Below are 13,140 nucleotides of genomic sequence, written 5' to 3' on the forward strand. Positions count from 1 at the left end.
TGGCCGTCTACACGATGCTTAACTTTGTATGAAACCCATCTGAGATTAACCTTAACATCCACTGCTCTGTGTCTTTTGCTTACATTTCAAATTGCCATTTAAAATGCTGCCTGAACTTGCTCACCTTTTAATCAATGCTGCAAGTGAATTCCCTTTAAATAGCAGCTGCTGACACAGCAGCTCTGCCTGTGTTTAGTGTGGTGGCCAAGATCCAGGCAAGGTGGGAGAGCCCCATGCAGTGGGGTATCCCCACAGCCTCCACCAGGGCTTGCCCCTCTCCCAGGGAGGCAAAGCTTTGGAGGGGCAACAGCTGGAGATGGGTTGATGGGTGCAAAGGCAGAGCTGGATGCTTCGTATGTGTTTCATGGGAAGTTTGCAAATGTGCCAGGGCAAGGGGGAGTCCCTAAGCAAATTGCCATGCAGGATACAGCACATCCATCTCCACCTTCCTGCCCAGAGCTTGTGCTGGGGCACCTGCCCTGTCTCATGGGGAGGGAGGGCACGAGGGCTTGGCTCTCAGTGGGGAGCTCTCCCACTCCACCACAAGTTGGGTTTGTGTGCTGGTTGTCAGCTCTCAGCCCTGCCCTGACACCGTGTCTAGCTGCTGCAGGAGTCAGATGAGGGCAGCCCAGCCTCTCCATACAGGTTGGGCAGGTAGGAGAGATTCATTTCCTCTTGTGTCCCAGCTCCATAGTCCTGGCCTTATTCCATGGTAGGAGTTCTGCCCAGGGCATAGAAATTTACCAGCATATGCAATCTCTCTCTTTGGATTGTTTTCTATTTTATTTTTTTCTTTGTGCAGTCCTTAAGAATAGCCTAAATGCCTTTGAGCTGAGACCCCTTGTTTCTTAGATTTAGAGGGGAGGAGCAGGATAAAAGGCTATGAAGAGACTCAGGTGGCTTTCCAACAATCTTGGCAAATAAGCCTAAATCTCAGGGTCTTTGCAAGAGCCTGGAAGCTCATTTTACCTTAAGAGCTCATGAAAATAGACATTCAACACTAGTTAAGGCAGGAGAACAAATGAGGCTGAAGGCTTTAAAGGGCCTGCCAATGACCAAGGAAGGTCTCCTGGTCTTCCAGTGTAGCTGTCTCTCCTCCAGACCTGCAGTGGAGGTGTGTGGCTGGCTCTGGGGTGTGCTGTGATGTGCAGCATGTCCCCCTGTGCCCACCTGTGCTGATCCAGCAAAGTGGTGTTTATCATGGTCCCATCTGGAACCTGGGGCAGCCTGAGCACTTACCCCTAACAGGGAGCACCTTGCTGGGTCTGTGGGCCCGTTCAGACTAGACAAACCTGTATCAAGCCCTGCTGCTCTGTCAGCAGTATGTTCCTGCCACTGTCTCCATCCACCGCTGCCTTGGGCTTTCCCCATCCCTTGTGGGCAGCAGGTGTTTACTCCATAGCTGTACAGCAGAGGCAAAGCAGTTTTCCCACCCAGTCCAGTTGACTGGGATTTGAAAATGTTCCCAGTCATCCTGAGGGTCCCACATTTGCCGCTGGGGTGCAATGATGCATTAGGACTAGTACTTCTGAGCAGGTGATGCACTTCGAGGGCACCCCATGTTTGTACTGGCACAGCCTAAACTGATGAACTCCTCTTGTACTCTCCTCCTGCCAGTCAAAAATCCTGGCTGTGCACAAAGCTGGGGCTCAGGAACTAGCACTGATGTGTGTATTAGTTTGTGGTGTTTACCCAAAAGGCTGGGGCAGCTTGTTCCAAAGGTGATGGGATCCCCTGCAAGACAGATCCATGGAGAACCAGTGAGTTATGATGCCATTAAGTTTAATCTAGTGGGGGACAGCATCTGGGTGGCTGTCATAACTGAGGTGCTTTTGGGGGATTTAAGGATGGATTTATTTACAGAAATGTGAATACTGCATTGGATATGCAAGGCACTTAAAGCTTTTTCCTCTGTTTTAGTTACCTCCTTAGTACCAGGACACCATTTGGGACTAAATATTTAAGGGGAGTTCCCCAAGGCTCATTCTGAAAGGACAAAATTGTCTAGAAATAATATCCAGCTGTTGAGAGAAGGAAAGTGCTTGTAGCTATTACTTTGGGTTGTCTCCCAACTCTGCTTCACCATGCTTTTTGTAGGTTATCCCTGACATTTTAACTGACTTTTAGGTAGTCTTCTAGTCTTGGGTTTTCTTTGCTGGGAGAGCGAAAAGTTGGGAGGGCTGTGAAATACTTTGAGCCACATCTTGCCAGACAAGCAGCTCTCCAAATTCAGTGATCAGTATTTTGCACTGGAAAAAGAAAATGAAATCCACATGGTTATCTTCCCCTCCATCTGCTCCCAGCTTAGGCACACAAAGATGAGTGGGGCATGGGACAGAAACCCCCTTGTCCATTCAACTTGATTTCATCAGATCTTAGTCTTTAAGCAAGCCCTGCAGAGGCAGAAATGCCACAGGACACACAGTGGTGCCAGCAGCTACAGGTCCCTAACAATAGCTCAAAACCTTTGTCTCTTCTCTCCTAGTTCTGGATACAGCAGGCCAGGAGGAGTTCAGTGCAATGCGGGAGCAGTACATGAGGACTGGAGATGGTTTCCTTATCGTCTACTCAGTGACAGACAAGGCCAGCTTCGAGCACGTGGACCGGTTCCACCAGCTGATCCTCAGGGTCAAGGACAGGTGGGTGTCACTGGCCAGGCAACGCCCGACCCGCCAGGCTCCTGCCATCCATCCTGGGGGCATGGTTGCACATCTCATCCCTGCTGCCTTCTAGTGTCCTGAGACAAATCCTTATGTGGGATTTGTGGACCTCAGTGAGGTGAATGAGAAGTGGTGTACTTCTGATAAGCATGAAGGGCTTTCAATGTGGAAAGGGTCAGTAGTGTTACAATGGAGTGAAAATCCATGAAAGTCTGGAAGGGAGAAACTTCTGCCAGAATGGTCTGGCAGAGCAGTGTGAGAAAGAGAGATCAGACACCTTTGAAGGTAACTAGCTCAGCTCTGAGGAGGGAGAAGGATGCTCTGTGCACAGTGCAGGCACTTTGGGATCACCAGCAGGGAGTCAGCAAGCATTTGGCCCTTATTACTTTGTGTGTGCTGGCACCGTCTTCCTTTCCCTGGCTTGTGCCAAACACACCTTTGAAGGCCATGTGTAATTTGGGGGTGTGAGCTTGAAGGGGAAAAACTCATGCTGGAAGGAACTGTATTTCTTACCAGGGGTGTAATGGAGTTAATGTACTGTGCTCTGCAGCAAAAAGTTGCATAATAAAACCTCTGTCTGTGCCTGGGGAGACAGCAAGACAGGTCACCTCTCTCCTCCTTGCATGTGCAAGGGAGAAGGTAGCATGGGATTTTAGTCATGGTAAATTAATGTGTCCTGGCAGAGTGTGGGGAAGTTGCTGGTTTATCTCCAAGATAACTCTCTCTTCCCATCCTGGTTCAAGAGGCAATGGATCCATCCTCACTGGGTGGGGTGTGAATTAAGCCCTTATATGTCTGCAGCTTTGAAACACTTAGTTTTTCCGTTCATAATGGCTTTTAATTATGGAAGTCATCAAGAAAAGTCACCAGAGGGTTTGGGCCTCGTTGCTGGCTTCCTTTCACAGCTCTGAATAACTTCCCCACAGGAAGGGTGGACTCATATCATGTGAGGTTCACAGCTGACAGCTCTTCCAGTAAAGCATCCAAAGTGTAGCCCACAAAAGTGAAAAGTAAAGGAAAAAACACCCTTTGATTTCATTTAAATGAAGAAGACTGTCAGTTACTCAGTCAGCCTCTCAGATCACAGCAGTCTAAGCACTGCTGGCTTAGCTTGGGGCAAAGTAAATCTGTTTCTAAGAGCTGAAGGAGACGGACGGAATTTCCTGCCCCAATCTGATGCTGATTTATCTAATTTAACTTGGTGAAAATAAGACACCGTGTTCACTGTATGCTCTAGACTGAAACTTTTACCCTCCACACACCGTGCAAATGCTGCAGCAGTGTGTGAGAGGCAGGAAGTGAAACAGGCTGCTGAGGTTGTTTGTGTTTCCCCCCCGCTGAGCGTGAGGAGCGTATCAATGCTTCATCCAAAACCTGAGCATGGTCAGAAAATCACAGCAGTGGGAGCAGAATGAGTAAAAAATAATCTGCCAAACCCACAGGTAGCTGGGAGCAGAGCATCACTCTGATTTTCAGTCTGGCAAGCAGTTTTGGCAACTTAAAATACAAAAGAATTGCAGACTGCTGTGTTAGCAGGGCTGTTCAAAGCCTTCCTCCCATTTCTTTCCACAACCTTCATTATAGTAAAATGTCCAACTGTAGCAGCTTTGTTCAGCTAGCAGTTGTACAGCTTACAATAGGGAACAAAATCCCCATAGAGTTTTATGCCTGATGTAAACAAGGCAAATGAAACACCATCCAAAAGTAATCCCTTTCTAATCAATGTGCTGCAAGCCAAAAAGCAATCAAATAATCCAGACAAGCAAATATTTTGCTCCAGAAGGATCAGAGTCAAGATATATCAATGCTCAGGTATTAACATTAAATCACAGTCACATTATCAGAATGAATACCTCTTAAGACTCATTTAAAATGCAGAGTGCAGTACGGTATTTTTCCAGCCAGAGCAATGGGGCAACATGCCAAAGGGAAGATGGAGCTCTTATCGCGATGAAAAATGACCCAGAAATGCTGTTTAAAAATCCAGAGTTACCCAGGGAAGTGTTTTATATAGAAATGAGTACGGCCAGCTGCTCCCTACCTCAGTAAAATCAGCCCTGTTACAGCAGAGAACACTGAGATCATTTAGGAGGGTTTAAAGAGTTAAATATAAGACAACAATACTGGTGAAACTGTCAGTGATCAGAAGGGGCCTCCTCCCTCCCAGCAGTCGCTAAAAGGCCCTACAGCAACTGATTGCTCTGTTTCATGAAGCCAGAGGAGAGAGTGGCGCTGCCAACACCTCCCATGGCTCCCAACCTTGGTTCTGATTATCACTGGAACAGTGGAGCTTTCTACAGGGGGAAAGAGGGAGAGCCTTGCACAGGACATGCTGTGGATAGATGCATCTCTTTCTTCTTAGGTGGTGGCTGAAGACAGGCACTTATGCCTGGTAGTTAAGGAAATACTGAGTATTATTACAGAGGGAGATGGGTTTGGTATTTTTTTCTGGGATTAGAAACAAGAGATGGTAGGTACTATTGGAGGCTTAGCAAATCTCTCTGGTTCCCTCCAGCCTCCTTCTAGCTACCACTGCCAAGCTCAGTTTGTCTTGAGGTAACATCTGATGGGCATCTTTTTGCTCCCACTCATTTTCTCCACCATTTGATGCCCCTCTAAGTACCATCTTTCCTTCCCCCACAGTTGCTCTCAGTGGATGACCAGGAATGAAATTACTCCAATTCTTCCATCATCCCTCAGTGTCTTGCCAAGATACGCAGTTACTGAGATGCCTTAGCTGCTACAAAAGAGTCACAGTTTCCTGTCCAAGATCTGTCTTTATGTCTCAGTTTATTTTCTGGCTAATTCTTTAGATCTTTCTTCACCTAGTTGGGTCTTCAGGCTTAGTTATCATCAGGCATTGCAAAAATGGTGACAATAAGTTCCTGAAGTCTCTACAAATAACAATGAATGTGTGCATGCATTCAACTTGTCAAGTAAATTTTTGCAATATGAACATATGTATAGCACAGCCTGGGGGTTTTCTTTCTTATTTCTTTACACATATGTGGTATGTAGCTGAAAATGTTAGATGGTGTCAGCATCAAAAAATGAAATTCATATTGAAGTCTGCTAATAATTGGGTGGTGGTTTTGATTTTTTCCAGGGAGTCTTTTCCAATGATTTTGGTGGCAAACAAAGTTGATCTAATGCACTTGCGGAAAATTACAAGAGAACAGGGGAGAGAAATGGCGACAAAACATAACGTAAGTTTGCGGATTTATTTAATGGGTTATTGAAAGTCCTGTTACAGGCGTTCAGAATTGAAATCTGTGCTCATTAGGAGCTGAGTTAAGGCTTACAATTAAACATTTGTAAATATATTTTTGGCTACTATGAAGTAGCAGTTTCCTTTCAAGAGGGCCAGTTTATCACTGAAACCAGAACTCTGCTGTGCATCAGGCTGTAGCAGAGCTGTGGCCATCACTAAGACTTATGTACAAGATGTCTGAAAGTGGTGAGAAGTGTTCAGGATGAGGGAAGAAAGTGCACTTTCCTGGAGTGAAAAGGCAGAGTCAGCCATTAGAAGGTACATCCAGGTGCCTGAGCTTGTTAAAGATAATGAAGTTAACAGGGTTGTTAAGCCTCTATAAATCTGGGCCACCATCTTAGCTCTGCATTATTCATGCCAGTTAGTTTAGCTTGAGAAATTGGTCTTAGATGGGTGTAGATCACATGCTGCTCCACTAATCACCTTTAAATGCCAGCAGCCCTGAATACCCAGAGTTGTTGTCTTCCTTAGGAGGTGGGACTGAATGGAAAGGTTAAAGGCAAACAAGCCTGAGACCTCCTGGCAGCTTGCTGTGCCTAAAGGACAAGCTGTGTGGTGGTTTTTGAGCAAACCACGATGGCAGTTTGGCAGGGCAAGTTCACTCCCCCCTCCTCCCCAAGGAATCTGGTTTCTGTCAGAGCCAGGACACCTAAACTGCAGCACAGCATGTTGTCTCCATCTGCATACACACGCCTTGGAAAAGGCCCTGCATGAAAATACCTTATCAGAGGCAGTTTTATAAATCTGCCAGTGTGCTGGACAAGCACTCTAGGAGGCCCCATCTGGCTGTCAGACTTTGAAGGGGAAGATCATTTTACACTGAAGGGGAATTGTAGTCATGAAATATTCATGCAGTAGTCCCAATAAAATGTGGCAAACAAGAATTTTTGGCAAGTGCTGGTCTTTCAACAACCTTCGGCTATTTTCATGTCTGTGAGCACAGCTCAGGGGGAGAGAACATCTGATGACATAAAGTCTGGGGTTATTCTCCCCCAAACCCAGAGCTCCAATAGCAGCTGTTTAGCCTGGTGCTTATTCCAGACCTTTTGTAAGCACTCACTGACCTTGCTGCAAGCATGAGGGTGTTGATAGCAGTGTCATGGCAACCTTTTATTTACCTGTATTTCTGTGGTATTAGCAGCCCAGCCTTTGGGCTTTTCATTTTGAAACTGGTACTATCCCAACGCTAGGCTGTTACTGATCTCTTCCATGATAAACTTCTCTCCTCCAGATTCCCTATATAGAAACGAGTGCCAAGGACCCACCTCTGAACGTGGACAAGGCCTTCCATGATCTCGTGAGGGTAATAAGGTAAGCTGCAAAGTCCTCCCTTCCTTACTGCCCACGGATGGGATGTACAGGAGTTATGGCCCAGAGAGTCAGGAGCCAATTTCTGGGCAGCCAGGTTTTCTTGGAGGTTGGATATTTCTGGTGTTTATTAACTTTCTTGTCCTGTATCTGCTGAGGTATGTTACTAGCACTTAGCTACCTGTGCAGGACATCAGTACCAGGCACAGTAAGAAGTAGCTGTGGCCATAACGAAATTTTTCTATTCAATGAACAGTGCTAAGCCTACTATAATGATCAGCTCTAAAAGGCTGGCATTGAAAGCTCCAGACTAGTAATCTGAGTTTTCATCGTTTTGTCCTCTCAGGGTCTTGCCTTGCCAGAAGTTACAAAGGACTGGCAAAAAAATTCTGCAAAATTCTAATGTTGTAGGTGACTTCTAACATTTTCTGCTTGCTAAATGGAAAAAAATAAGCCATTTTGTATGAGAAACTGCATGACCTTATGGCTGAGCCCCAGGTTTCCTCAGACTGCAGAGGTTTGTTCCCAGTTTTGGCAAACGCGCGCTCTTCGGGCGAACCCTGCTCCGGCTGCCAGCAGGGAGGGACTGCCTTCCCAAGCCCTGGCTCCCCTGCAGGAAAAGAGCTGCACACACAGCCCAGCATCTCAGCTGATAACCTCAGTTCTCTCTGAGAAGATTTGTTTTTCTGGCACTAGTTGTCTGCCAGATTTTCTAGGCCCTCATTTTTCATGTTTTGGGAGGGCACTGAGCTGAAATCGTGCTCCTCCCTGCTCCCTGCCGTGCAGTCAAAGTGCCTCGCCCGGCAATTAAACCACAAGGCATTTATTCACAGCATATCTGTACTTGTGAATATCCTAGCACAGCCTCAAGCCAGCCTCCATCAAAAGCAGATGGTACTGCCCACTCTTCCCTCATGTCTCAAAAGCAGAGGGCAGAAAGTCTTTGGAGAACTGAGTTGGAGGTGTCCCAAGCTCTTTCCCAACTGTTCTGTAACTCAGTATTAGCTGGCTAGATATTACTTCTTTGTTGCAGCAAGCTCTTACCACCATTTATTCTGCTCTGCAGGAAAGGAAAACAGCCAAAATAAGAGGGAAAAGGCTTTGTTTGCTTTCTCTACATAACACAACTCCAGACAGGCTGAAAGGAGTACTGTAATGAGGCATTACTAATGCCAAGCCCTGAAAATGCACTCCATAACCTCAAAAATAAGTGGTACACCTCAGTTTCCTGAGTAGCTACTGTGAAAGTCCTTGCCAGCCAGGTGAAACTCTCTGTGATGCCAAGTGCACCAGAAATGTTCACAAGAGCTGGAACTCAGGTCAAGTCAGAGAGCAGGGAGATATGCTGTGTGATCTGGCTGGTCACTGGCCACAAAACAGCTTTGCTTGGTTTTTGGATGTTGCAGACTGTCCACAGTCAAGGGTAACATCACCCATCAAGTATTGTTTTCCTGGTTCTCAAGTGAGGTTTTTCAAATAAAATGTAAATTTCACCTCCCTGATAACTGTCATGTAGGGCTTCCTCAGAGCCCTTGTGAGCTCTCAGGGTGAGGATGCTTGTTCAGGGTTGCACTGTTTGTGCTCCCTGCACTTGATTCCCAGTTTATTTAGCTTCATGCAAGAAACTGTTGTCTGGAAGTAATCCAGAAAGGAGTGGGGTGATTGAGTCCACCTGATAGATGTTTTAAATTTTCCCTTTTATGCTGCAGCAGTGCACACACAAGAACTGTCACAGCAGAAGCCTTGAGCAGGCCCAGGGTGAGGTTTCTGGATCTCTAAAACAGATCCAGAAGAGTGTGAACAGCTTGTGGTCAGTGTTTATCCAGATATAAAGTATTTTCTGAATTTCATCTTTCTAGTTTTGAGCTTTAAAGTTTTATGGTTTTCATGCCTCCAGCTTTCATGTTCACTGAGAAAAAGTCTTACTAGTCAAGGCTGAGTTTTTCAGGTGGTTGCAAGAATTTGGAAGCTGAGGCTGTAAGAGAAACACCACCTAAAGCCATAGTGATTTATGTCCCAGCGATGTCTCATCCTGGTCTGGATTACTTGGTGTGAACACTTAGTTTAATGCCTGCCATATTACATAACGAAGAGGCTGCTTTGGAGCTGTTCAGACTCTCAGGTTTGAATCTACAGAAGCTGCCGATGTTTATATGTTTTATCTTGCACTGAAATCTACATCTAGGCTGCCTATAGGGTGTTTGAGCTGCAGAGCCTTCTGCTGGATTTGCACTGCGGGGCTGGCAGAGTAGCTGCTGCAGTTGGGTGCAGTTGCAAACAGCATCTGGGCAATGCCTCATCTTACTGGACAGGGAGAAGCCCTCAACAGAATGCTTTAGAGGCTGCTCACAGCTCAAGGTCACAGTGCAGGAGGGCTCTCAGCTGTGTGTTCCTGGTGGTTGTGACTTCAGATAGCCAGGGACATCTTTCTGGGGTCAGCTCATTCTCTGTGCTCAGGTGCTCTTCACGACTTCAGAGGAAGCCAGATGCTTCCCCGTTGGCAGCAAATTCTGGTTTTGGATTATTATTTTTTAGCCTTCCTCCATCACCAAGTCTGCATCAGTGCAGCTGGCTAAGTGCAATGCCAGCTGGAAGGCAGAAGAGTGTATTTCTCTCTGCTCTCTGTATCTCTCTCATCCTCCTCCCTACTCTGTCAGCAGCAGTGTAATGAATGACAGTTGCATTGCTTAGAACATCCCTGTTTCCCAGAGCAGCCCCTGTGGCAGGGGAGGAGGCAGCAGTTCATCCTGGGCAACTGGAGGCATATAGTGCCCTGGAAGGAGATGCATCCCTGCCATTAGCCTTAATGGCTTCTTTCCTCCTTCCTGAAGAATGCAGGCAGTTCTCAGCTGTGTGGCATGAAAAGCCGTGCAGTGCTGGAAGGGTATTTGGAGATATGTATGCAAATATGCACATGCACGCCAAGATGCTGCTCTGCAGGCTGCCCAGGGCTCCGGATCCAAGCCAGCCTTATGTCTCACCTGCCTGCTTTCTTCTCTGTCTCCCAAAACAGGCAGCAGATCCCAGAGAAAAGCCAGAAGAAGAAGAAAAAGACCAAATGGCGAGGGGACAGAGCCACAGGCTCCCATAAACTCCAGTGCGTGATTTTGTGACAGGACACCCTGGGAGTGCCTGGGATGCCTCCCTCCTCCCCTCCTGACCCAGGGCCAGCCCAGGCCAGGAGCCACAGCTCGATGCTGATGCCCACAGGCCCCGTGGCCCTTCGGGCTCCCTGCGGCGGCTCAGACTCGGAGGAGGCGGCTCAAAGGGTCGGGACCCCCGGAGAGGGGCTGCACGTCAGGGCCAGCGTGGGAGCTGTGCGAGTGGGAGGCAGAAGGGATCAGCAGGACCTCAACTCTCAAACACCCCCAGCACCTTCCAGGGGCCTCCATGATGTTTATTAAAAAAAAAACAAGGCAAGAGTTAAAAAGTGTTGGTTTTATCTGCAAACATTACTCTTCGTGACCCATTTCTGAACAGCCTTGAATAGCCCCCTGTTTGGTACAGTTGTCTGTGTATGTGTGGGGGAAGGGAAAGGGTTTTTCTTTCTCTTAATTTTTTTTGTCCTCTTCTTCCTTTTTGTTGTTTGCTCAGCGAGTGTTGGGTTGCAAAGAAACAACGGCCAGGCTGAGATTTTTTTGCACTGAACTCTCTCTTGGGCGGCAGTGCCAAAACACAACTTCATATGAAAGTGCATAGATTTGGAGGAAGAAAATTAATTCCAGCTGCTCTGGGTGCTCCAGACATTGTGTCAGACTCTGGAGAGTCGCCAGCTCACAGACCATAAACTCCAGCTTAGGAAAGGAGGTTTGGGCTTGGATTTTTCTTTTTTTCTTACCCTTTGTCAAGAGGTTTTGTTTCTGTTTTGTAACTTTGGACGTGTCAAACTTAAGACATTTTGTTAACCTGGAAGTATTTAAATTAAAGTAATTTACAAATGGAAGGGTATGTCATTTTTGGGGGAGAGGGGTGGAGGAGAAGGGAGAAAGGAAGTAAAATCTGAACTGAATTTGTTATTTGGGTGTTGAATTTCTCCCTCATAAATGCATGTAAAGTGGTGCGATCAAATCACTCTCTATTATTCCTTAACCTTTCCCTGCAAAGCCACTCGTGGGTAAATTAATCATTTTGCTTTTCCCAGGCTCATTTCACACACACAGGAAAAAAATCTGTTTATGGACTTTGGCTCAATGTTTCTCCTTCTATCTCCTTCGCCAAGTTGGTGACTTGAAAGGAAGAGGAGTTTTTAAAATTATCCAAGTGGGATGTGTCTCTTCATAAGCTTACTGTATCTAAAGTGTCTCCCTGAAAACAGCAAGGACTAAATATGCCTTATGAAAAGACAAGGCAAAAAACCTGCAAGCATTCAAACTGCCATCTGTAGCACCAGAAATATGGCTGTGCACATCCTGGAGGGTCCACGTGTTCTTTCACACCTTTCCTGGCAGTAAGAACTGCAGTGGCAAATTTGTCTTTAATAGAATGTCATTTGCTGGATTGAATCCATTGGCTCCATTCACATGGTCACCAAACCTGTTTAAAAGTAGCAACTTGCTTTTCATCAGCTTGAATCTTATTCAAATATGCTTTCTGGGCATGACTTAAAATATTGGCAGAGTATGAATGCCTGAGGTTTATGTGTCTGAGCACAGAAAATCCTGGTATTGGATTCTGAAGATCCATCCAAGATGATGGATCATCACAACCTTAGTTGTCCATACTTGTCTATTTGCCACCAGATTTCATTTCTTGATGCTTTTCCAAGCCACTTTTTAGAAGTGAGTTGGCTGCTGATTATTTTTCAGGTGAATGAGGCTAATGGAAACGTGTTCTTAATTTGTCCAGTCTTCATCACAGCCAGAAGATTACAAAAGCCTGCGGCTGGCTCAGCAAGCTGCTTAGGGTAATGCTTGCTCTGCTGCCTCTGTCCCCTTCGGTGTGGTGACAGATGCTGGGGATGGATTAAGCAGGGGATATTGGAAAGAAGTGTCTCTCACAGTCTCTTAGGTTGGATGTGGGCCATACACTTCACAGAAGCAACGTGCTGTGTCAGCTGAGATGTGGCTCCCAACCATCACAGCATTTCTCCCAGCGCTGGCTAAAGAGAACTGCAGCAGCTGAAGCCATCCTCTTCAAATTCTGGTCCTTGAGACTTGCCTCTGCCTTCTGGAGGAAGATCTCCCTGTAGGCATTTCATTTGTTCTGCTTTGAAAACCTCTAGTAAATCAGAAATTATCTGATCTTTGCAACCACCCCATTTCACCATCACCCCTGTAGCCACTTCCCTACCAGAATCCCTGTCTAGCCTGACTGCTGGCTTAATAGTTTTAATTATACACTAGTAATGCTATGGGATCCCACACACAAGAAGATGATGGCATTTTCAGGGAGCTCTTTCAATACCCCCTAGAGTCCTTCCACTTAAAAATAACTTGATTCCTGCTGAAACACCTCATCCTTATTATTTCTATCTAAACCCTTGGGAATGCTTGCCTGAAAACGGCGTGTGTGTCTCTTGAGTCACATCTGCTGCGTACTCAGCACTGCATGTGAGAAACTATCTGCTTTTTCTAAAGCTTCTTAATTGTTTCTTCAGTTCCTTTAGCAACTAACAGCTATTGCAGAATAATGGAGGGGCGCAGGAGGCAAAGGGAGCAGATTAACAACAGAACATGGAGTAGTGGCCAATGGGGAGAACATGGCTGTTTCCTTCTACGGTCATCAACTTGTTTATAGCAACGAGTGTTTTCCAGCAAGGATTGTGTCTCTGACAGCCCTAGGGTACTGAAAATAGCAAGGTCTACAAAGCCACCTAAGCCACCCTGTCATGTTCAGGGCTGTTGGGAAATGGAGAGACATTCCCTGCAATGGACAGCACCTACAGACCTGGGTAGGAGACAC

General features: G+C 46.3%; 1 protein-coding gene across 3 annotated transcripts in view; it reads left to right on the forward strand.

The window, feature by feature from the left end:
• The window catches only part of MRAS (muscle RAS oncogene homolog), a 38,502-nt gene extending 27,320 nt beyond the window's left edge, over window positions 1-11,182 (forward strand). For all 3 annotated transcript variants that reach the window (XM_066323039.1, XM_066323038.1, XM_066323040.1), the window contains 4 exons: window positions 2,486-2,639; window positions 5,767-5,866; window positions 7,163-7,242; window positions 10,253-11,182. In XM_066323039.1, coding sequence (XP_066179136.1) covers window positions 2,486-2,639; window positions 5,767-5,866; window positions 7,163-7,242; window positions 10,253-10,352 — 434 coding nt within the window. In that variant the 3' untranslated portion in view covers window positions 10,353-11,182. The remainder of the gene's footprint in view (window positions 1-2,485; window positions 2,640-5,766; window positions 5,867-7,162; window positions 7,243-10,252) is intronic.
• Window positions 11,183-13,140: the final 1,958 nt, after the last annotated feature.

This window comes from Sylvia atricapilla, chromosome 7 (genome assembly GCF_009819655.1).
Source record: "Sylvia atricapilla isolate bSylAtr1 chromosome 7, bSylAtr1.pri, whole genome shotgun sequence".
Taxonomy (NCBI): domain Eukaryota; kingdom Metazoa; phylum Chordata; class Aves; order Passeriformes; family Sylviidae; genus Sylvia; species Sylvia atricapilla.